At 40.6% G+C, this 25,887-nt stretch overlaps 1 protein-coding gene across 1 annotated transcript; it reads left to right on the top strand.

Annotated features, from left to right (window-relative positions):
• Positions 1–52: 52 nt before the first annotated feature.
• Positions 53–25,377, top strand: LOC145462379 (E3 ubiquitin-protein ligase RNF10-like). Its single transcript, XM_081445889.1, has 24 exons — positions 53–461; positions 1,533–1,735; positions 2,433–2,623; positions 2,819–2,909; positions 7,798–7,855; positions 8,383–8,444; positions 8,758–8,822; positions 9,133–9,205; positions 11,458–11,524; positions 11,634–11,695; positions 11,779–11,838; positions 12,823–12,867; positions 13,035–13,098; positions 13,454–13,536; positions 13,717–13,996; positions 14,490–14,545; positions 14,632–14,709; positions 14,953–15,070; positions 21,412–21,528; positions 22,446–22,586; positions 23,469–23,551; positions 23,649–23,709; positions 24,172–24,315; positions 25,117–25,377. The coding sequence occupies exons 1-24, from the start codon at positions 374–376 to the stop codon at positions 25,206–25,208; spliced, it is 2,382 nt and encodes a 793-aa protein (XP_081302015.1). The 5' UTR covers positions 53–373; the 3' UTR covers positions 25,209–25,377.
• The last annotated feature ends 510 nt before the right edge of the window (positions 25,378–25,887 follow it).

Below are 25,887 nucleotides of genomic sequence, written 5' to 3'. Positions count from 1 at the left end.
CCTGATCACACGTCACTGGCCGTTCTTCGCTATTTTGCGTTTTGGCGCTGATTACAGCAGCCGGAGAGACTACATTTACGACCGTATTTGCGACTGCAAAGTCCCTGTTAGGGACACAAACATCTAGCCTACAAGGGAGCAAGCGTTCCCTTGTTATTTTTTGTACATTTTTACCCCAAAACCACTGCCAACTTTGTACACAACGACAAAAAAACACCGCTTCAGTTCCGTTGGTTTCAGTATGGCTTTGTGAAAATTTGCGCCATGTTTATGCAAGAATTGGTCGAAAACGTTTTTTCTCCTTTCGGAGTGACCGTTTATTCCACTTCAGTTTTTAATTCAAAACTTCATAGAACAGTAATTTGGGCGGTGGATGTGCGAGAACCCCGAGGAAATGGAGGGAAGAACAGCTGCCCAGAAAGGAGTAGTTGTTCCTTCTCAGCTGAATGGACGAGAACCAGGTAAGCTTAAGAATAATAAACAAAAAGTTGTACAATTATTTGATATTAGGTGATGAGATACTATGTGACAGGCGGTATTTTCCTGTAAATTTACTATTAACAAAAACTTCTTAATTCGCAGTTTATTCCTGTTCGTGTCAAAGTCTTAAGTCTCTCTATACATGCTCGGCTGTGTTTTCCGAAATTTATGGATGTCCGTGTACTCGGTTCTGGTGTTTAGGTTCACAGAGACACAAGGAAGTGTTCTTGTCTTCATGACATATAGGATACAATTTGCCACTTTTTGGGAAAATGTTTTTCATCACTTTTGAATAATAAAATGTATTCCTGGTTTCACAGTTTTTTTTAGAGAATTTTGACATAATTGTAAGTTTACATCGACAGTAGTAAAAAGATATCTGATGGGTAAATTTGCAATTTTCTGGGAGAACATGTCCCCAGACAACCTGGGAGGGTGTGGCACATTTTCGGTGCCTACTTTTCAACTGGCAACCTATGCAATAACATTCGTGACTGAACAGTGAGGGTGCCAGACTTGAAATGTAGGTCGGGGTTCAAGTCCGGTACTGACCACAAGCTGGTGTTGTTCTCTGTTGTACCGAGTTGTGCTCCTTGGCCAAGTTTGTAAATAGCCAACTAGTCTGCTTCCTGCCAGTTGAGATTTTTAACCACCATGTCATGTTCATTTACATTATTTGTCTCATACTATTGGGGGAGTGGTCAATGAAGATATTTATTTATTTATTTATTTATTTATTTATTTATTTATTTATTTATTTATTTATTTATTTATTTATTTATTTATTTATTTCATGGCCAAAATTCAACTTGATAAATCAATTTTTTATTTCAATTTGCTGTATGATGCAGTCAGAAGAATGAGCTAGTGTGGTAGTTTTAGCCCTATATTTACTGAAAGTAATGATTTTTAATCTTGGCTAAATTAAAATAGTTCTGCATGAAGCTTGGAGAGCTAATAATGTACTTGCTGATAAACAGTTTCACTTTCAACCTACTTACAAAACAGCTAGTTTTCAACTTACTCATAAAATAATAATTATATTCCTTTAGCACCTAGAAATAAAGGTCATGGGAGAGGTAGAAATAGAAGAGGTCAGTTTAATGGAAGATATCCCAGTCAAGAACATTGGAGACAGCAAAGAGACTCCTCTGATAGGAGAGATGGGTTTAATCAACCACAGAGACGAGGAACTGTGGCTGACAGAAGACCTCCTGCAAGAAGACCCTATCAAACCAGTGTGGATTCAAAGAAGGTCTTTTACTTGCTATCAATAAATTGACTTGTTTTGAAGTGGATTTCAGTTCAGGGTGAAAAGTACTCATAATTCAAATTTACAGTACTTTGGTTTCTGCATTACTGCGCTTTGCAAAGAGGGTTTAAGAAACTTGTGCCACCTTCTCAACCAATCAGAAGTGCGTTATAAAACAAACACATGCTGCCCCTTTTTTTCTCGTGCTTCATTACTTCATGCTGGCTTATAGGGGTTTCGTTGAGGGCTGGGCATTGGGCAAATTGACCCTCTGTGAAGATGATTGTACCTGCTGGTTTGACAATCTAGAGAAACGTTTTTTCTTTTATAGAAAAGTTCATTTCAAGAGCTTTTACATGCCTGTGAAAACCAGTTGACCTCCTGCTGAAAATGTTGAAGAAACTACTGTGGCTGTGTGCATTTGCTTCCAGTTTTGATTAGTTCACTGCATGGATTGTGGCCTTTGTGATTGGTTTTCGCTTGATGAAACTCCATTGTAAACCTCTATGTCTGATTTTAGAGTAAATTATGGAAAGCTAGATCTGTCGTCAAATCTTAGTAGAGGGCTGATAAAGGAATTAAACATGGAACATTACAGGATGCCATCAGCCAAAAGTGTATTAAATAAATGCAGTGTTACATCGTATGTGGCTTCAAACTTGTTTTGAAATACTTAATTTGTACCATAAAATTACTTTAGGATTCTGTGACTGATTTCCTGCACGATAATCCAGTGACTGGTCCTGGTGCAAGCTCAAAAAAGTATGGCACTTCATTAAACCACTTATTGAACTTCAAGTATGCTCCAAGAGAAAAGCCAGTTGTTTATCGCCCAAGAAGTGGCATCAAAAAGTACACTCCATTTAATAAAGAACAGTTCATTCAAGCCAAGTAAGTATTTTCCTTGGAACTACATAAGTAAATTGAAATTGAATAAACTAGAGTAGAGGTTAGTTCTACGGTTTTCTTAAGAAATTTGATGAAGACAGCTGGTGCATATTGTCAGTGAGGCACTTCCAGTAGCTTGGTTCATATTTTTGTCACTTGAAAAGTTATGTTACCTGATTTTTTTCTTGATCTTATCAGTTTTCAGTTTGTCGTTTCTGATTCTGGTGATTATACCATTCATGCTATGGATCCTGATGTGCTTGTGGAGTGGGATTTCATTGAGCAAGTGGTGAGTTTTTTCTTACATTATTCAGCTTGTGCCAACATAAGATAAAATGTTAGTAGCCATGAATTGTGTTTTGAGTAAGATATCCACCAATGAATCAGGGTCCCACAAATACTAGGCCCAGAGGCCCAGGACAAGTTGAAAAGAATACAGAGCAAGTGTTTTATTTCTAGAAAAAGCCTGCCGGGCCGTAGCACTTGACTTATAAGCAATTTTGCACGATAAATTATAGATATCCAAGTATTCAATGGTTACCTTGAGTAATTCCCATAAAAGCTTTTCAAAATGCAATAACTACGTATCACTTTCTTTTACTTTTCAATTGCCATTTTACATCTCTTCATGAGTTTCATACCCAGTACTTTCCGCGTAAGCCTCTGAAGACCTGGCTGTATACCCCTTATAACATGTTTTTCCGCCATATCATGGATCAAAGTTCAAGGTACAAGTTATAATTTATGGATAAGTTTGTCACAAAATCCTGCGACACTGTTTGTACTCCGGGTACGACAAAGTGAAACGCAAAAGGCGAAAGGTGATGAATACAACAAGGAATACAATGCAAAGAAACACAGATGAGTTGAAAGAGTTTTTGTGGCTGACAATGGACACAACACACGGGGTCATGAAGTGTAAAATGTGCTGTGTGTGGCCAAATGTTTCAGACCCAAAGAGCCCACTGGTAATGGGAAGTGACAAATTTGGAAAGGATCCACTTTATGCCCATGCCAAGAGTACAAATCATGTTGCCTGTGTGATGAGAAATGACTGTATGAACATACCCCTCAAGAATACGCCAATTGGTAAAGCTGTGGTTTGTTCGCATTGTGGTCCCGAAACAATCCTCTAACTACCGTATTTACCCGCGGATAGGCTGCATCCGCGTATAAGCTGCATGCCAAATTTTCAATTGTTTTTCGTGGAAAAAAATTATTGAGGTTGAGGCAAAGCAAAGTCTTAAATCAACAGCAGCTGATATGTATCAAGTCAAGTTTATTTTTAACCATATATACAAACATGGAAATGTTCAAACAGTAAACCGAAACTTTTTTGCTGACATTTTATATACAGAGTAACTCAAAGGCATATTTGTGCGCCTTATGTACAAACATGTGTGAAATGAATCGTAACACTGCAGTATATCAAAATTAAAATCCAATAAAATCACTTTCATCAATGTCATTTTCACCAAAAATGTCACGGTATTCCTGTTCGTTAACATCCAAGACTGAAACTTCATCTTCCCCAGCATAGAACAGTTCACCTTCTTTGTCTTCAATTGACTCCACTCCGTCATCATCAACAAAGGGATCAGACTCGTCCATTTCTTGCCAAAGAATATCGTCTTCTGTACCATCAAGTGCGTTTGTGAATGTCTGATGGTGTCAGGGGAAATGGAATTCCAGTTGTCTAAAATCCACTGACAAATCTGGCTGAGGTCAGGTTTACGAATGTGGCCTGCTGGTGTGAATGTGTGGTTTCCATCAAGCATCCACTTGTTCCAATATTGCCTTAAATTGTCTTTGAAGGGCTCGTTGAAGCCTATGTCTAACGGTTGTAAAAGACTTGTCATCCCGCCCGGTATTACAGCCACATCTGTGCATGAATCTCTCAAAACCCATTTAACATTGTCACACAAGTGAGCTCTAAAGGAGTCCCACACAAGGAGATTTCTTTTTCATAGAAGTCCACCAACTTTGGACCAGACCGCGTTTAACCACTCTTTCACTAGTGATTCGTCCATCCACCCTTTGGCTTGAGCGCAAACATGTATGCCTCGTGGCAGCACTAAATCCTTTGGTAAAGTTTTCTGCTTAAAACCCACATAGGGGGAAAGTTTTGTTCCATTTCCTAGGCAGGCTAGCATCACTGTGAAGCGATCTTTTTCGTGACCAGTTGTCATGATTGACACTGTTTTTTTTTCCTTTTAAGTCCACCGTAGAATTTGCAGGCATGTCAGAAGTAAGTGGAGTTTGGTCTGCGTTTCCAATCAGCTAGAGCTTGTATTTGTACTTCTTTCGCTCAGCAATAATAAAGGCTTGAAATTTCTGAAGTTTCTCCTCAAAGTTCTCAGGCAGTTTTTGTGAAATTGTCGTTCTCTGGTGAATCGACAAGTCATGTCGATCCATGAAGTGATGACACCAATGCAGCCCAGTCAAAATGTGCCGGCAGCCAGCAATTTTGCCGCCTTCTACGAAATATCTGCCGCCTACTACACACTTATAAGTTCATTAAATAAATCAGGTTTACGTTTTAACTTGCCATAAATCAGTAAGCAATTCACGCTAAAGCTCTTAATGAACTGATATGAAGCCTCTTCTAGATCAAATTGTGACTAAAAAGCATATACGAACGTTTTTTGTGAGTTGAGCTGCACAGGGATGAATGAGCAAACAAATATTTCAGAGCGGCGGGGTAACTGGGGCCGAGGAACGCCTTGCACATTGCATGGGAAAATGAGCCACCTGAACGGTCAGCAGTCAATGTTCTTCCAGTTACAAACAAGATGGCTTCGACGCCAATGGCATCCAAACGAGCTCGTGCTGAGGATACTAATGCAAAAATATACAAATTCTTTCGCAAGATATCAGGTGAGTAGTTGTAGAAGTTGATAGTTTTGCATTTATACAGTGTTTTGCTCAAAGGATTTGAAGAGTTTGATTAAAATCTTTGACTTCCTAAGGACTTCTCTGCATTCCTCTGATAAATTACCGATTTACCCTGACCTATACTTTTGCATATGTACGCTGTATTGCTCAAAGGATTTGAAATTGGGTCTCTTTTAGATCTACCACCTTGCAGTCCTGACTCAGAGTCAAACAGTGACTATGCAGGTGACTGTGAATTTTATTCTTAACTCCAGCAGTTAATTCCTCTTTAATTCTGATACTTTTGATCTAAATGATAAAAACAAAACTTAAAATAGCAGGAAAATAACAGTGTTATTATGTAGTTACTTAGAAAAATTTCTCTCAAGGGAAATTGCAGAAAGTAACAAGTATGAATAGTGAGGATTCTCATTTTGTATGTTGATATTTAAACATATAGCTAATAGGTTGTTATGTGTTTTGTCTATAGCCAAAGGCTGTAAGAGAGACAATAAAATAGGTACTCAGGATGTCTTGGTAGTCCATCTTTTAATTTGGTGAACACAAACTTGTAATCAATGTAAACTGTGATTTGAAAAAAACACTCTTCAGTGTTATGTAAAAGCTATGTAGGGGCTCCACTGAGTTTATCCCCCAAACTGCATGAAATACAACCATTTGAAGACAATATTTTCATTTTTTTTCTGGGCAGACATGCCTCTGCTCACCCCCAAACACCCCCCTCCCCCCCAGGGAGCAAGGGCCTTCGTCCTTATCTGCCTACTACTCCAGCCATCTTGCCTACTACTCAAAAAGATTTTGAATGGGCTGCCAATGTACCAAAGTTTTAAACTCACTCTCAGCAATGTTTCTGGCTTTTGCCATCAGTTTTGCTTTTAGACGGATGACTGTGGTGAAAATTCCGATACCAGCCTTTCTCTTCTCATCAATCCATTCTTTCCTTTGTTTCTTGTTGTGATCGCCACCTTCTAACGTTCCTCTCGTCAACTTGGAACTGGCGTGCTGCTGTTCGTTTTCTTTTCTCTATGGCATAAGTAACAACAGTAAGTTTGAAGGGTGCTGTATACAATATCCTGGAAGAACCTTTTGGTTTCATGATTTGCTAGAAATGACTTCACATTTTACTTTCACACAAGGTAAACAGGGCCTTTGAAGTTTGATGCGATCAAACTTGATTGAATGAGAAATTGTGCGTTACTATGGTTGCATAGATCGGCAAGCATGTGCACGTTATCTGTCACGTTGCATTACATGAATCGAATGTGAAAGATCGAGATCGTCCTAAATTAGAAGCCACAGTTCGCAAATTAAAGAGGAGAAATGAGTGGAGCTACACACACTTATGAAGTGGATAGTGAAATCAGAGGTTACCATGTTTATGGAAGCAGTTGGAAACCCAAAATCGGCGATTTGTTATTGACTGATCGAGAAGCATCAAACGAAGACGACAAGTTTGCAGTGGCTGTTTATCAAGACCTCAGCATCGACAAGAAGAAAATTGTCAGACATTTGCTAGTGGAATTCAGCAGAATTGCAGCCTATTTTATTGAGAATGGCGGTGAAATTTCCGGCAAAGTAACTGGGAAAAGGAAGCACTCTAAAGGCCCACAAGGAGGAATGGCTATTCCGTGCAAGCTGTGTTGGACATCTTCAAACAAAAGATATGTTAAAAACTTGATGCACTCATTGCTGCAGAGAGAATCAAGATGTTTCGCAGATATAGACTTAATGTTTAGCTGTATGTGTTGTGACTGAGGAACAGTTTGAAGTGAACAGTAAAACACCAATTTAGTGTACCACATTAAGATCTTGTGCATATTAATGAAGTGTCAAAACACTTGTACCAGCATATAAGCCACAACCCTAATTTTGGTCCCATTTTTCTGTTGAAAAAGTGTGACCTATCTGCAGGTAAATACAGTATTGGTGAGACTCATAGTGGAAATAAAAGACAGCTTTAAGTTCTGTGTTTGTAGTTTATTCATGACATCACTCAGATACATTGTCATTTAATTTAAGCTGTTAACTTAAGTTGTTATTGTTATTATGGCTCCTAAACTATAATGTGAATTGATTTTGCTACAGTTCAATGAATCGCTTGTCCTCTACCATTATTAACTGGGACAACTAGCTCATTCTGCTGGGCAAGTGATTTTGACGTGCCACTTTCCCAGGGACAAGTTTTGTCAAAAATATTTGTCGAACTCTGATGAATGTCAAGGTGTTTGATATTTAATTAGTATTTTTGGTTCATGTCTTCATATCATGTTTTATACTTTCAGCGAATCTTCAGCCATGAGGTGCCATCATGTCCAATTTGTTTATATCCCCCAGTTGCAGGTATGTATGTTGATCGATTGTCATTGTTAGTAAGCAAACATTGTTAGTGTCTGACCAAACAAAGTGGAAAGAGGTCAGAATTTGTTGTTGCATAGAGACACAAGTACATGGAAGTTGCAAAAACAAAGCAAACCATGTCAAGGGAAAAGAATTTTTTTTATATATTTCATTAGCTAATAGGGTGTTACAACAAAGAATGACATGTGATCAACTTGCATTTACTTAAGTCTGGGTTCTGAAAACCTTGCACAGACTTATGTGAAAATCTGATCCAAGCCAATGTGAATGAGTCGTCTTAAGTGTACAAAAGTCCTGGCCAAACAGAGTTGTAAAAAATTGAAAACATGCAACCAATTGTGGCTCCGTGTGGCTAGGCCTTTATACAGGAGGTGTGATGTGTATGTAGCAAGAGGCTTATTTGATTTTCTCAGCACTAGACAATTGCAAGGTAACTTTAGCAGTGGTTTCATGTATCATTATAGATTTTATATCAATGTCTAATAGCTTTTACCAATCTCTATTTATAGCTAAGATAACTCGCTGTGGTCACATCTACTGCTGGTCATGTATTCTTCATTACTTAAGTCTGGTAAGGACAGACAGGATTTTTCATTGTGCTTGGAAAGGTGTTCTGCACAAACAAATTGGACAGCATCATTTTGACTAAAGTAGTAACGGTCAAAACTAAAGAGGCTTCAAATTCTGGCACTTGACAGCTTATGACACCTATACCCTACACCTTAAGTGCTATTTTGTCTTAACTTACCCTTTATTCCCTAGAAAGTTATATTTGTGATATTTTTGTGTGCCATTTCTGTAGCAAGTCATTGCAGTTTGTTTGCGGATTTCAGTACCTGTCATTAAACTATAGTTATTCATGTTCATCAATGATCTTTTCACAGACTGATAAGTCATGGCACAAGTGTCCTATTTGTTTTGAAGCTGTACACAAGAAGGACTTAAAGAGGTACCACTATCTCTGCAAAATGTAGACATATTTTCTTTATTTCATTTGAACTAACAAATCAAAGAAGTTATACATATTCAAGGCTCGCAAAAAATTTGAATTCTAGCTTGCCCTTGGGACATAGTTCTCAAATTTTGCTTGCCCTTGGCAAGTCTTAGTTTGCTCTTTCACTGCTTTTGATGGCAGATGACTTGCCGAATCCTTTGCCCATCAGGCAAGTGAGGATGAAAAGCTACTTGCCCAGAAGGAAAATCTACCCTGCAAGATCCATGCTTTTTGAGTAAATGGGCAACATGTTTGTTTTTTTCAGCGTTGTTGCTATGGAGTCACACCCATTTTCAGTAGGAGACACTATCACTATGAGGCTTATGAAGCGAGCTAAGGTAAAGTGAAAATTCTGTTTGCTACAACAGGGTTCATAAGGGTCATGGAAAACCTGGAAAGTAATGGAATTTATTATTTCCATTTCCAGGCCTGGAAAGTTATGGAATTTAACTGTGGGTTGTGGAAAGTCATGGACAAGCAATAATGCTTTCTGAGAATAAAAAAGCAAAAAGTTAAAAAATGGAAAAAAATAACAGACTATTCTGAAACAGGCTTTAATTTTCATAGAAATAGACACAAGCATGCATTTTAGGCATTATAATGCTGGAAAATACCTTAAATAAATTATTGTTTTGATACTACTGTTAGAACAACTGCTTAACTTTGGTCATAGAAAACTCGGAAAGGTCATGGAAAAAGTCATTGAAAGTCATGGAATTTTGAAAGCTTAACCCATTGACTCCCATGCTGCCCATAACCGCCCGTGCGAAAAACCCCTCCAATTTCCCGTGCCGCTCGTAGCTGCCGCCCCCCCCCCCAAAAAAAAAAAGCATATGGGAACAAAAGCCTTTCCTACCCTCCCTGAAGACTTATTGGTTCTCTTATTGTTCTTGAGGACAAACAAACCAATCAGAATCGACTTACTGGGCATATTTTTAGAGGACTTTAGGGGTTCTAGATAGATGCTTTTTGTTCTTAAAATTGTGCGCTCATAAAGTGCAGGTTATCATGGCACGCTGCGGGCAAAATCTACAAACTTCAAAGGCCTTGTTTTCATTCCTAACATGGAGAAATTACTGCTTTGGGATTTAAAAGGAAAAAGAAAAATGCAAATTAATGTTTAGGTGGCCTCAGAATGGAAGATCAAGGAGTACAGGGTCCTCAAACCTTTCTGGTGAAGAATTTTTCCTTCCTTCAACCGCCATGAAATCATGACGATCAGTGCGCTTTCAAGTGAGTTTTGAACACAGATCACGGACTTAAAGCAGCTTCCTGGACTTAAGAAAACAAGTACATTATTGCTTCAAAGTTGCATTCAACTTTTGGAACGATTGGTAATCCCACGGCCGATAAAATGACTGCAAAAGTGGTCCGGAGAAACTCAGAGCTTATGCTTTGGCGTGAAGAATTAATTTGAACATGTGGTCATGCAGGGAAGCATGTCTGCGAAATTTTGAGCGTTTGTTTTGCTTTTAAATAGGTTTTTCGCCTCAGCTTGAATGAAAATTTATTTTTATTGAACTTCCTTTCATGTTTCTTTCATTTGGTGCCCTGTTTTGGGGAATTTTAGGTTTTAAAAGTGAACAGTATTTTTGCATGCTGGATTTCTGCATATTCAATTTACGGCGACCTCTGCAGTTTGTTCGATTAGTTTATTCACTTCATTCAAATATATTTTTTGGAGTCTTATTCAGCTACTACAGAACTGCCGAGAAAAGAACTAAGTGGCCACTAATTTAGCACACTCGAAATACGATTGATCTCAAAATGATTAGCTTGTTTCTGTCATCTTTTTTACTTGGAACTTTAATCTTTCTTTCGCAGCGCTGTAATATTTCGTTGCGCAGCAAAGGAATTATTTGATTCCTTGATTTGAAATTGGTTTTTACATGTGCCTTTCGTGTTTATTTTTCGTTGTTTTCTCAAATGCTAGCCATTATGGTACAAGAATGGAAGTTCTGTGGTATTAATTTTGGTTTCAATTTGTCCTCCGAAGTCAATAATAACTCATTTTTGCATATTCAATTTTCTTGGCTTCTGTTGGGCATTTTGTCGTGCAGCAAAGCAATAATATAATTTCTTGTTTTCTCGTCAGTTTTAAACATCAAGTTGAGTTCTTTTTGTTGATATTTTTTAATATTTTGGCCCTTCATTTCTTCAACTTAAAATAAACGATGTCTTGAAACCTAATCTTGTATGTGTGGTTACTGCGCATATCATTTATTTTTAGCACTCATGCTCATTCTGAAATGTTAAAAAATTGCCGGAAATTTAGGGGTGGGTTGCGTGCAATTTCATTCAGGAGTCAATGGGTTAAAAGAGTATGAACCCTGTACAAGTTTATCAATGTATTTAAGCTATTTCATGCCATCTGGGACTCAGTATTGGGGTTTGAAGCTGATGACTACAGTTCAGACATTGTCCCTGTTCACTGTTTGACTTTATAGCTGCAATCATTCTCCACCTACAGTTTTAAATTGCTCCCCCACCAGTCTTCCAAAATTAAAATAAATGATCAGATGGCATGACTGTTGATCTATGTAGGTCTTATTTCACACCACAATAATCATTCTGGGTTGCACTTTTACAGAACTCTGTGCTTGCCATTCCTAAAGCTCAGTGGCATGAGAGGGAATTAAAGCCTTTTGGAATCGATGGTAATGCAGACCTTCTTGTTTTGACAAATGCCATACTTCAGTTTAACTCTGTGGGCTTGTAGTTGATTTCTGGTCAATTGCTTTATGTTAACATTTTATCTTTACTCAGATGAGGGAGATACGTGCTACGCAAAACTGTTGCTGGCCTCTCCAGATGAAGTTTTAAAACAGGTAAATGATCAAGTCGTACAGTCTTCGAGATTGCTCACTGTATTTGAGTATAATAGCAGTTTTGTTGAATCCATGTCCACCAGATTGTTGCACCAGAAGAGGCAGCTCTTAGTACTCAGCTTATGGAAGCCACAAGAGAACAAGTAAGTGCGGAGATTTACCTCTTTTGTGCTTTTTTGGATTAATATTACACTGTGCATACTGCCTCCCAGCTTAATTCACTGGAAAATCTCTGAAATCCTGGCATCTAACATTGGATTCCTTATATTTAACCCATTGACTCCTGTGCCGGTTATGCAGCCGTGACGAGCCTTGGCCTTTCTGCCACTTCTGATGTCATCACCTTTGACCAAAATTGGCATCATTTACGCTTAACTTCTGCAGGAGGAAAAGATCTTTCCAATGATACCCAGATCAGAGTGATCGGCCCAATGGAGCCTGAGATATGCACAATAATGCTCAAACAGTTGAGTGAAAAACTCAGAGCAAAATTTCCTGCCACTACACGTGGCTACTCCATGGCAAAAATTGCCCGTCTCGATGATGCTTTCTCAGAATGTTTTAAACTTGAAGGAAGCCCAGTAGAAGGTCGATCACTGCAGCAAAAAGAAGGGAAAAGGAAGAAAGGAAAGGTGAAAAAAAAAATTAAAAAATCGAAAAGCCTAAAGACATAGGTCACTTTCTCGTCCAAAAACTCAAAATTTTGATTTCTGCACATGCCCAAGCAAAAATGTTGTAAAACGAATGCTAGTGGAAAGAAAGGCATGCTGTCATTTTGCAAATGCCTTTTTGAGTAGATTGAAGCTTATTTGGCCCATATCCAGCCTGAAAATCTCCAAATGTCCAAAAAATGTGTTTTTGACAAAAAGCTGTAGGAGTCAATGGGTTTATGTCTTGAACTGTTCCTTTAGCAGGACTGCATAGTATCTACATGTATCCCAAGTCTTGTAAATGTGAAATCAAAATACATAAATTTACATTTTCACTCTCTGAACTCTAGATAGATGTCTCTCTTACCAGGCTGCAGGAGAGACAACACACATTCTCTTTCCAAGATCATGAAATGTGCCAATTTCTTTTGTTCTGGTTACTTGATTTAACTTATCTTGCATGTTATTTCTTTTAAGTCAGAGGAAGTCTGTTACATTGAAGTAGCACTGGATGAAATAAGGGTATGTTAGCATAATAATTTAACATACAGCCATTGATTTACTCTTCGTTTTATTTCACTTTGAAAAATCAATTATTCAGAACATTCTACATGCACCCATACCCCTTTTCCAGCCATGTTAGTTAACTACAAAACTGGAAGTAACAAAAGCTTCTGTTGCTTTTCCAGGCTCGTAAGGAGAGTCTGAGTGATTCAAAAGACTGTTTAGAAGAAGTGAAAAGTCTTGTAGAGAGTAAGTGTAAATCTATTTTTTGTTTAATTTATAAGACAGTATATCTCCCCGACAATGACCATAGACCAGTATAAGACTAAACTTGTTTAAGGGGATTGGATCAAAATGATCTTGAACTCAAACATGCAAGCAAGCATGAGCATTTTTGAAGAGTGGTAATTAGAAATTAATGTATAATAAACTACCTTGTGATATTACACATTAGATCAGGGGAAAGAGGACTGATCAATGTTCATGCCAATTTAATTAATTTTTTTCTCCAGATTATGACTGCCCCCTTGTGATTATTGCATCTGTCTAGTGAAAACATCTTCCTGCGTGTTCCTTGCTAATCATTAGAATTTTTGTTATGCAGGTGTTATGCATTTTGAGGATGAGGACCATAACAATGGCCAAGGAGTGACCAGCTGGAAAGTGCTATCCCCAAATGCGATTCAAGTAAGAAATGTTGTACCATTGAGATATTATTACTTTAATGTGACTGCCATACATTTCCAGTTAATTGTGAGTGTTTAAGTAATGGTACATCAAAACAACATCCCTAAGTTACAATATTTGATTAAGTATTAGCTTGTGGCAATTAAAGGATTCATCAAAAATAATTAATTATTCTAATAGGGTGTGGATGACTATGAGGCAGCCTTCTCTGATGAGGATGAAGAAGCAGGGGGCAAAGGGCAAAGCTTGACAGATGATGCTTCAACTTGTGATATTGCTGCCTCATCAGTGGAGGAAACCTGCAATACAGCTGAGGTGCTGGAAGATCCTCATGGTTCTCCTGATGACAAGAAGGAAGAAAGGCATACCAGTGAGAGTACATCAGGAGATTCTGACTCAGAGTCTCCAAGGCCTTTGTCTCCTGGTCATGTGTCTGCACAGTATTACTACTTTTACCAAGGTACACTACAAAGATTTTCACTAAAAATAGCTCTAGTGGGAAACAGCAGGCTTTAAGCTGGATGGGTGTCCAGGCATCCTTTGTGTTCATTTGAGCAGGCCCTATAGCACATTTTGAACACCCACTTATAAAATCCTGGCTAAAAGCCTGGGAAACAGGATATGCAGGGATTTCAGCAAGAGAGCGAAACATTTTGAACTGAACTTCTTTTTAAGAAAAAACTTTCCCTACATTATCAAACCAGGTAAGCAAAATCATCATATCACAGTTCGTCAATTTTCCTGGTGCCCCACCCTTAATGAGACCCTTGGGTGTGTAGAGATTTTGTGAGATGTCAGCTTGTAGAAATTGAATGCAAAAAGGAACATTTCACATTCCTTATCAGCCATGTGTTACTAAGTTACTGAGTAGGATTGTTTCATCTTCTGCATGTAGAATGTAAAATCAAACATTTGCATTGTTTTAGGTTGTAACTTCCAATTTGTTTCCACAGCTGATGATGGCCAAAATGTATTCTTGAGTCCCATAAATGCTCGCTGCTTGATCAAGGTATACTGTCTTGATTTTGTCAAAATAATGGCACTTTTTTATTTTTAATTTTCTTCCTCTGTTTGACTATGTTGTTGTCTTACTAGGAGTATGGAAGTCTAGAGAATTGTCCAGAATACATTACAGCACAGATCCTAGAAATGGAGGCATTGTCCCAAAGTGAGGTCAGTCTTCACTTTTGTTATTTGTATTTGTTGCTCAGTGTTGTAAGGATATAGTTCCCTGTTTCAGTGGACAAAAGGACATGGTGAGGAAGTGGTATTACATCATTCCTAGCTTAGTCAGCAATCCCTTAACCCCTTTCTTTCTCTTGTCTACTCTCTTGCTACATCAAGCCATTGTAAGAACTGCTTATTGAAATGGACTTCAATAAATACTTCTCAGCTAATGTGGCTTTTATTATCCAGGCTCTTCGTAAACAGTACCGCTACATGAGTCATCTTCCTTTAACCTGTGAATTTGTCATCTGTGAACTGGACATCAAGCCTCCAGTTGTTTCGCATCAAACACTCAATTTCTTTAGAGGTGAGAGACATCTTCAATAATAATAAATTATTACTAAGCTCAGCTATTGAGCCTAGCCCTTAAGCTCTGGTCAGAATGCGTTATTTTTGCAAAAAGTTGACTATAGAGACAAAGACCACAGTTAACAAATGCTCCGAAGGAAAAAAGACGGCTGCTGTACATTTTGCTACAATACCATGCGAACCTAACGCAGCTCATCAGACACAAGGAAAGCCATATTTTAAATGACATTGTGTATACTAGATTTGAAGATTTTGGAACTTTTCTGTACATTTTTTATCAGTGTTGCAAGGTTTTTATGCACTATGAATATTATGGGTAAATGTAACAGGTGCCATCTTTTTTCCTACAGAGGATGGAAAGGTATTGTTTGTGATATGTCACAACAGACATACAGGATGTCACAGATTGGATTGAAGAGTGTCCAAAATGAAAAGAAAAACAGGAATTGAAATATATTGAGTATATCCCTAAAAAATTCCCTAATTTCCCCTTGGTGTTTGGGTTTTTATTAGTTATTCACCTGACCATAAAAATGCAACAGGCAAAAGCTTCAAAACGTATGTGTTGGTTAATCAAGTCTGACATATGTTACGAGGGAGGTCTGATTTTATACTTCCAGCATGCAGATGGGATCTCTCCAAATTTTATACATATTGACTGAATATAAAGCTCACAATAGCATTTGGTGTGATATGGCCCTATCAGGGCTTAAGGAAGTTCAAGCTAATTGTTCCTGGGCATCCTTACTGCACACGCAAATTCTCACGCCACGTCATGCATGAGAGCATGTTCTAAGTAATAAAATGAATAATGATAGGGCAGATGGCCATTGCTATAGCTTTGCCTGGATTTAACGATCTTGGACGTTCAGTGACCCCTACTTTTCTTTCCAGAAACGGACTTTACTTACAATTATCTCCACACTGTCCAAAACGAACAAAAAATCAATGTGGGAAGTTAAAAAAATTTCAAGATTTCTGTCCACAGGACATCGAATCCTGCCATCTTGCGGCTGCAAGATGTGTGAAATTATGGTCGCTAAATGTGAACTTGTTCTATAAGGAACCTCACCTGTTGACTAAATTCACTTAATAGGTCCACTTGAACAATATTTGGCAGAGAACATTTCACTTCAAAGATCTAATTGCAATATTTTGGGCTTGCAGACACTGTGGCCTTATTCGCTAACGAAGCCCGATTTTTTCAGATTTAGGGTGTTCTTCCGGGCACATTTTCTCCAAAACGGAGTTGGTGATCCCCCATTTTCTTTTACATTTCTGACATAACTTAACAACTGCATCGCAAAATGGAGGCTGGGTGCCTGTGATATCCAGGAGCTTCCACTATTGGCAGCCAGCTCCTAGATGGAGACTGCTCCCATGGCTGGCAAATCCTGGCAAGCCAGCCATGAGCCCCCACGCAGAAGGGAGAGCAGGCACCCGTCACACTGTGTGAACAGTGGAAAAGAGGGAGGGAAATGGGGGGGAGGGAGGAAGCCTTGAAGATGAGGTCCCATGAACTGCCACGCAAATAACACGCTAGCGCCTGTAATGTTAAACACACTTCAGTCAAAGAGCACATGGGATCTGGCGCATGCCCATGTATGAAACGCCGCTGACTCCAGACAACACTGGCGCTCTTTGTTGTTAACTCCGTTAAATTGCATTTAACTGCATTTAACAACTGCATCGCAAAATGGAGGCTGGGTGCCTGTGATATCCAGGAGCTTCCACTATTGGCAGCCAGCTCCTAGATGGAGACTGCTCCCATGGCTGGCAAATCCTGGCAAGCCAGCCATGAGCCCCCACGCCAAGCCGGAGGACCTCCGAGCAGCGCGCTAGCCAGCTCGGAGAAGAGAGGGGCTCATGGATGGGGAGGCCAGAGCCCCGAGAAAAATGCCCAAATCCGTAGGCACCCAGTAACTGGCAAACTGGTGACAAAAACCATACCTGTTAGGCAAGTCGTTCAGCTACTGAAAGGATGGTTTCCACAGGTGTGCGCACATATAACAAGTAAGCATCACTCGACCAGCGACCCATTGTCTTAATGAGATGATCAGGAACACCTCTCTGGGCAGCAGTTGTAGCAGCTCCAATTCTAAAACTATGACCCGAGAACTTTCCAGGAATACCTGCTGCCTGTAGAGTGGTTTGAAGAAACGAGGAAAGCCGAGATCTAGAAAGAGGAGAGCCATCTTGGTGAATAAAGAGAGGTCCGGCGCCTGGCCCACGAAGATGAAGGTAGTTTGTTAATGCAGTCACAGGACAGAGAGGAAGGGAACCACGGCCAAGATAGATGAAACAACCCTGCCTGAAAGGATCAGTCTTTGCACACTTGATTAACACTTGAAAGCTTTGGGGATTGGTGGAGGAATCTACTTGAAGATCTGCCGCGGTCAAATGAACAGATGGATCAAAGGTACCATTTGTCGTAAATTCACCAGCTCTAAGAAACCCAAAAAAGCCAAGACAGCAGGCTGCCCATAGCATGACACTGTCAGGGTTGATAAAATCTAAAGACTTGTGCAAAACAGACATAAGGTCGGCTGTCACTGGTTGGCGCTGAGGGAGATTTGGGCCCTGATGACGTTTGATCCCTCGTAAGAGACGCTGAAGTTGAAGACGGTTGACAATTGGGTCTGGGAAGCCATAGTCAATGTGTAAAGAACGGACTGCAGACAAATATACTTTAATGGAAGAATGGTGAAGACGATCTGCTAAATGGGTACAGAAGCGCATCAGAGTTTGTTCACTGGCTGGTAAAAGAGGCTGACTTGGCTCGAAGGGAGTATCCTGACTACAAAAATCTAAGAACTGACGTTGAGCCGAAGCATAAACTTGGCGAGTAGAAGGTGCGAGGCCATTGGTCAAATAGAACTGGCATTTATCTGTCAAATTACGGGCAGCTGAACCAGCAGCGTTAACGGAATTGGAGTCGCCCCAGGAGCTGCATGAGGAGCAAGATGATGGAAACGCTGAAAATCAAAACGAGATAAGGCATCAGCAATCGAGTTGTCTTTACCCGGCGTATGAGAGGCAGTAAAGGCAAAGGAATGTCGGGCTGCCACAAGTGACAAGTGACGGAGAAGAACCATCATGTTCGGATCCTTCGTGGTGCCCGAACGCAAAACACTAACGACTGCCATGTTGTCGGAGCAGAACTCAACTCGTTTAGAAGCCCATCGGTGGCCCCATAGGGAAGCTGCAATAACCACCGGAAACAACTCTTTGTAGGCAATTGCCAAGGGATGCTGAACAGCTGACCATTCACCCACAAACCATTCATGATCACAAATTGCACCATAACCCCGAGCACCAGCAGCATCTGAGGAAACGTAAAATTCAGGCAAGGTCGCCCACTGTGGGGAAAGCAGGAAACTGAGACCACCCCAAGAATGGAAAAATTCTCGCCACCAACGGAGGTCTAAGCGAAAGTCTTGGTTGATCCTAATTGGGTGGCTATCACGTCGAAAGGCTGACAATAAATTGATCATGCGTCTCAAGAAGGTACGCCCCTGAGGAACTACTTTACATGCGTGTTGGAGATTGCCAATGAGAGATTCCAGCTCCTTCCGTGTGCAATGTTGTTTGAGGGACCAGGCTTCCAGAAGTGCAGCAATACGATCAAACTTATCCTGCGGCAGACGGGCCTGAAGTGAGAGAGAATCGAGCTCAATACCGAGCACAGTTAAACAAGTGGATGGCCCCTCCAATTTGTTCGGGTGAAGAGGAATACCCCACTTTTTAAATAGCTTAACACAAGTATCAATATTGTTCTGGCAAACAGGTGAGTTAGGAGGGCCCAATGTATGGAAGTCATCCAGGTAGTGTAAAAGAAAATTCACATTATAATTGTGTTTGAGGATCCACTCGAGCATATCTGCAATGGACGAGAAGATGAAAGGAGCAGAGCGTAGTCCAAATGGAAGCGCCATATCAATAAAATATTTCCCACGCCACTTCATACCAAGTAGGTAACGATCATCAGAATGGACAGGGACATTACCGTAAGCACTTTCCACATCGAACTTTGCCAACAGCGTTCCTCTGCCGTGAAGCATGATCCCATCGATGATATCATCAACCTTCATGTACTGCACTGAAAAGGGTTCTTTTGGAATGTCATCATTGACACTATGGCCTAAAGGACTAGACAGATCCAAGATAAGCCGCCATTTTCCAAGCTGGTACTTCTTCGGGATAATTCCAAAGCGACTCACATGGAGGTTTGGGATAGGGGCTATAGCAAAGGGGCCAGATACACGGCCTTTGTCGAGTTCCGTGAGGAGATACTGGTCGATGACTGAAGGCTGAAGGGATGCTGAAGGCATATTTTTATTCTCCGATTTTAAAGATACCGCCCGAGGGTCAAAACCCAGCTGAAAACCATTTGTGAGACCTGAAATCACGTACTCCACTTGCGTTTGGTCGGGGTAAGAACACAGTTCATGCCGAAGTTCCTCCGCGTCTATGGGGGTTACTCTGGATGGGGGGACCAGGTCTTGCTGCGGGGCGCCCAAAATGGACAAAGAACAAGAGGGCAAAGCATGGTGTGCCACTTCGGAGGGCATGTCATTACCAAAAGCATCTTGTGGTGCAGGAACAACAACATTAACAGGAACAGGAATCAAAAAATTTGAAAAGGAAACTGAACAAGATGAATGTACGCTATTTACATATGGTTTGGATCCCACTTCAACGCCGCAGACGTTTGCTTTGGGATGGGGGAGTTGACTGGGAGCGCCGGTAGGAAGAGGTTGAGGCCCGGAATGGACAGTTGACACGTGGATGATCACCTTCACATTTCTCACAGCGATGGAGGTACCGGCATTGACCAAAGGTCCAGCGACAGGTGCCATCATTCCAAGATCGGCAAAAGGTGGATGAACCGGCTATCGAAATTGAAGCTGAAGACGAAGTGGTTGGCTGCTGGCTTGACTGGGGAAGAGGTGACGAAAGAGTATGGAAGTTGTACAAATCATGGTTCATGTGAGACCAGTCCACCAAACCTGCAGCAGCTGCGTCCTTGCGGAATGCAACATCGTAATGGAGCCAAGCCTTCCCAGGGAACTGGCGCGACGTCTTGAGAATTAGCAGCTTGTATTGTGTCATGTCCTGCCATCTGGAAGAATGAGCACAGCAGAAGATCCACGAGTACACAGTGAATGCTTCAACCCATGTCACGATATCAGTGATCTCTTGCACCCTTTTCTTGGAAGAACTCACGAGAAGTTTGCCATCAAGGTACGTTTGGGGCTCTGTCTCCTGGGCTTTCAAGTTCTCTGCTAGCAAGTCAGCAAGATCCACAAATTGGCCAGACCTAATTTTTGTCACCAGCTTCTCCGGGATAGGGGAATAACCGGGGCCAACAACAAACGGCCTATTCAAGGATGTTGAGGTAGAGGCGATGGAGGAATTAGAACCAAAGGAGACCAATGGCGTGAAAGACTGGTTGGAAGATGGCAATCCATTCGCAGCACCACGAGAACCAAACAACGATGGCGAAGATAAAGAAGAATTGCCTAACGTGCAGTATGTTGAAATAAAGGGAGGAACGACCAAATTACCTGAGGACTGGCCTGCAGAAGAAGGCAGTGGTTGGTTAATGACAACAGAACCGGATGACGTCGTGCCCGACGCCGCGTTTCCCGCTGTCGAAGAACTCGATGAGTGACTTTGCAAAGCCGCCAAAATGCGAGGTACCGTATCCCCCAAGGCTTGTGAAAAACGCTTGACTGAGGTCCTGTTGAGAGAGGACGAAGGAGGGCGGAGTGGACACCGGAGTCGAAGAAATGGGAGGACGTACGACCGAAGAGGGAGAATCGGCTGAAGAAGAAGGCTGACTTGAATCCAACATGGCGGCCACACTGTTGTTTGTTGCACGACGATGTGCCATACCAAACGAAAGAAACAACGGCAAGATTCGAAAAAACGACGAACGAAGAACAAATAATGCACACGCTACTCCGGGAGGAAGCCTTGAAGATGAGGTCTCATGAACTGCCACGCAAATAACACGCTAGCGCCTGTAACGCTAAACACACTTCAGTCAAAGAGCACATGGGATCTGGCGCATGCCCATGTATGAAACGCCGCTGACTCCAGACAACACTGGCGCTCTTTGTTGTTAACTCCGTTAAATTGCATTTAACTGCATTAACTCATCATCTTACAGTGGTAAAAGTCGCGGAAGAAATCAATGTTGGTAAATTTTTGCAGAAACGTCCTTAAAGGTTTAGTGAAGGGTCTCTTCTACAATAATTACTGGTATACACAATATAGTCCTACAAAGAACAGTTGCATCTGATACGATCATTTATTGACTTTACTTGCCTTTAGGGGAATTACTCCACCGGAAACAGCAGCGACAAAAGAAGTTAAGAATGGAAAAGAAGAGAGAACTCAAAATTACAGCTGGTAGTGGTAGATCTTCTTACAGTTCTGCTAGATCTGCCAGTAAGTGTTAAAATATTGCAGCTTGACTGAAATAGCTGTTATTATAGTTCCAAGCAGCTTGACATGCAAACGTGGCAACTGAGTCAGTCTGAATAGTGCTGTGCATGTGTTGCAGGCTCAATTGTATTAACGACTAAATAGCAAATAGCTGTTACGTGTATTTTATCAGCCCACACAATACAAACCTCATTTGTATGTAAAAAACGAGATTAACAGCTCTTCTTTTTCCTGCTGCTTTCGGTCTACAGTGGAACCCCGTTAATCTGGTCACCAGTGCATCATGGGCTACAAAAATTGGGTGGCCATATTAACGGGGTAGGGTCAAGCCTCGTGTGGTCTAAATTGAGTGACGTCCAGACAGATAATCACAACTGCACTTCTAAACAACTGCTTTTTTAATGAGAATCCTGAATGCAGATACAATTTCCACAAAATTGAAACTTGAATCAGTGTGTAAAATATTAACAATGGAAAGATGAACATAACTGGTTTGAGTGGCTGTATAAACGGGGTAAAAAAAATATATAGGTTTATGCAGGTTGGGATTTCAGAATATAGCCATTGGCCGTATTAAGGGGGTAGCAGCATCAACAGGGTTTTCTTAAAAGAAAATGTATGGGCATTTTGCCGGGACAAAATAAGTGGCCGTAATAACGACGTGACCATAAGGTGGGGTTCCACTGTAATTTATTTTGTATTAGAAATGAGTTCCCTTGTTTGTTGATTAGTCAGAGGTAGTGCGCCAAGTTCACTGGTACCATATTGCAGGTCGCAAAAGCTCCTGTCAGAGCTCTCAAAAAAGCACCCACTCTCACCCATACAACAGCTCCCATTATATCCATGCTGCAGTGTGTATGAAAGTTAACTTTTCAAATATCTTTTAATTAATCTAACACACAGTTGTGTTCATCCTAAAGGTAGATCTGTGGTGCCTGAACGGCTGGACCTTGCGAGTGATTTAGAGTTTCCTGCTCAATCAGGTCAACCGGCCTTATCACCACCCAATAACCCTTCACCCAGCCCGTTCATGCAGTTTGCTGCCAGCATGGCTAGCCAAGGTATTAAACGTTTCTCCTAATATTAAATAGCTTCATGTCTTTGGAACTTCTGCGAAGGAATGCATAGGGACTGCGACAAATCAAGGGGCTTTTCAGCAGAAGTTTTCTAGGAATGAAACCATGCACATTTGCCACTAAAACCTGAAACAGAACGTAAAAGAAATTTTTGCAAGCTGAAAAACATCGTAAGAACAAGTGTCTGGCGAACAAGGCAGGGAAGACCGGTTTTCCATCAACTGACTTTGCAAGCACTCTGAGTGATGTCTTCTTAAATAAGTGTTAGGATTATTCATTCGTTTTGCTTAATTACCTAACTGGTAGTTATTATAGCATGATATTATATATGGCTATGTCTCTCAAGCACTGGGAACTACCGAATTCACGAATTTGATTGGCTGAAATCGATATTGACCGCGGTCTAGATTTTCTCATCTTGACCAGCATCTAGACCGGTTTCATTTTGCGTTGAAAAAGTAGCAAACTAAAATATAAAAGTGTTCACCATTTTCTTTTATTTTCTTCTCAATCATTTATGGAAGTGCCAAAAAGCCTGATGACAAAAAAAAAAAAGTAAAGAGGACGAGTAAATTTCGGCAGGTTTAAGTTAAGCTCATCGCCGTTCGCAAGCGAAATGTCAGCAAACCAGTTACATTAAACGAATTAAAGTTTTCTTCTTTGCCATATAATAGACATCTTATTAACCGAGCTAAGTCGATCTGTATGGGAGAATCTTGACCTCGGTCGTGTGTACAGACCTCACTGCGTTCGGTCTGTACTCGCGACCTCGGTCAAGATTCTCCCATACAGACCTCCAGCTCGGTTAATAAGAACTAACTATTACTTTTATTTATTTATGTTCAACATTCTTTTTGTTGTTGTCAGATGAAGGTCATGGTGTAGTGGCAGAAGTAGGTGGAGCCAATTTGCAAGACGACCTGGGAGCTAACCCTCCATCTTTTGCCGAGGTTAGCAGAGAATTGCAACTCACATGTCAGTTTAATCAAATTCCGAATATGTAAGTTTTAACTCTTACTGATCAGAATGGTTTTGTCTCATAATCAGGCACTGAGGTCCAAGAAAGGCGTTGACATTCCCAAACGGACGGTAAAGCCCAATCAAACAGGTACGGCCAGAATCAAAAGAAAATTTTTGAGTATGATGCAATCAATTTACTAGTGTGCATCATTGATAACCTTTCTTGTCGTCTTATTTAACAGCGACTGTTGGAATAGTTGCCATTTTAGTCAATCTTCGCAGAATTCAATTCTTGTTATCCAATCAAAAACCTTTCAGCTGTTTTGCGCTTAGTTGAGCTTCTTTTTTAGTACAGTTCTCTTTAAAATTCCTGCTTGTTATGTTATCTAACAACCCCTTGGCTAACTGCGAGTCCAGATATCAGTAGCCTGTTCCAGGCTCTCGGTCAGTGGAGCCGATCGAAAAAGCGGGCGGGCGACGAGCGGGATCGGCGACGTCTGTCCTAGGCCCCGCTCGACGCCCGCCCGCTTTTTTGATCGTGCCCACTGACCGAAAGCCTGGAACAGGCTAAGATATCAGAAGTTGTAACACCTCTTTGTCCTGCCTTTAGTTTCAGCAGTGGTGAGGACGGTTACTTCCGTTGAAAATGAAGACGAGGAGGACTGTGTACCAGTGCCCACTTTCCAGTCGGCCTTCACCGAGGCCCTGGGTTCGGCTGGTTGGACCGGAAATGGTGTCAACCCGGAAGGCCAAGGTATGGTCTTAGAAACACATGCGCGTTGAAACTTTATACTGAACCGTTTTGATTTGCTAGCAGAGTGTAGCAGGGTTAATCCATTCCGTGGTCATTTGTGATTATAGTACCGCATATACCCGAACTCTACTTTTACCGGCTCTCTTACTTGGAACCTCTCTGTCCAGTTACGAGCCCTACCGTTGTACTTTTTCAGTGCAAATGTAATATATTTGCTGTTGTTTTGCGCGTACGCATGAGAGCAATGACAAATCAACTTAGCTTTCAAATGAGAAAGTAATGACAGAAAAGAGGTAGTGTAGTTAAGAGGACTGCTGATGAACAGTCTCAAGTGAAAATGGTGAACTGCAAGAACTTGATTTGAAAAAATGTTGTAGTGTCTTGGAAGTTTACAAACATAAAATAGCAAATCTGAGAGGCAGGTTCTTGTGATCAGTTACTGCTCGGCTTAAGCTGCACCTCGCACAGTGCAAGAAACGAGATCGTAAATAAAGACTTTACTCTTTTCCCTATTAAGAGCCCACCCACGATGTAATACTCATTTCCTCTTCTCTGTATCTATACTTGTTCCTAACAGTGATAGATCTTCTAATTTTTGTGTAGCTTGTACATATCGCTGTAGTTTACATAACTGAGCTTATTCTGGTGAGCTTGAAGATAAAGATTATAAACGCTTTGCAATTCACTTGTAACTAGTTCGTTATGTTATGTGCGCATCCCTACAAAACAAGTGCATATGACTCAGTTTAATAAGTTTGATTTTGCTCGTCGCACCAACAAGCTGTGTGATTGTTTCCTCAGACGCTATAGGAGAGAGGAACAGTGGAAAGAAGCAGAAGAAAAACAAAAAGAAACTTCTGTTTACCACAGGAAGCTTCATGAAGTACTCTTGAAAAAGCAATTTACATTCAAACGGATCCATTGTAATCTGTAAGGTAATTTGAACTAGAATTGATTGTATTGGGAAGGACTCTCTGTTTATATAATTAAACATCGCAAGTAGTAGATATTTGTGCATTGTTATGAAGGTGTTGATAACAATAAAGTAATTATTGAAACGGATGATTCGCCTCTTTTGCCTTATTTTTGTTCTCTTCTCCCTTTTCCAAAGTTTGTTAGTTCTTGTTTCAAATTTAAAACTAGTCTATATGAGTCTGATCTTAAATGTTATAAAATTGATCGCAAAAACACGAAATAAAAAATTTCAAAAACTGAATTCTTTTTTCAAAGTGTCATTTGCATAATTTACGCCGCCAGTCCTCACGGATGCAACTGAATATAACGGATATGCTCGTTGACGGAGAAGTGGTCTCGGATAAAAGGTGTAGCTTCCAGGGAAAGACGTTCTTTCATATTGCCTACGTTTATTTGTAGATGGGTGAATGTAGTGATCCATTTTTGGGGTGTGGTACCTAATTGCGAATTGCACAGGGTTAATGCTCTACCCCTTACGAATTTCAGGACCTCTTGCTTTCTGGGACATGAGTGAAATCACATGTCTCACATTGAACTTAGGGGCGGTTTTTCGGTTTGTCGGTTTTTCGAGAAGCCCCACTCGAGAGATACAGCCCT

Source organism: Orbicella franksi, chromosome 12, assembly GCF_964199315.1.
Source record: "Orbicella franksi chromosome 12, jaOrbFran1.1, whole genome shotgun sequence".
NCBI classification, from domain to species: domain Eukaryota; kingdom Metazoa; phylum Cnidaria; class Anthozoa; order Scleractinia; family Merulinidae; genus Orbicella; species Orbicella franksi.
The sequence above is the reverse complement of the archived record's forward strand: the minus strand, read 5'-3'. Positions and strand labels throughout refer to the sequence as shown.

Excerpts from the sequence above, each read along its gene's own strand:
- LOC145462379 (XM_081445889.1), top strand. The coding sequence starts at position 374 with ATGTGCGAGAACCCCGAGGAAATGGAGGGAAGAACAGCTGCCCAGAAA. Across the intron at positions 11,839-12,822 it reads TGGAAGCCACAAGAGAACAA|TCAGAGGAAGTCTGTTACAT; the intron begins GTAAGTGCGGAG and ends ATTTCTTTTAAG. Across the intron at positions 24,316-25,116 it reads TGTCAACCCGGAAGGCCAAG|ACGCTATAGGAGAGAGGAAC; the intron begins GTATGGTCTTAG and ends TTGTTTCCTCAG.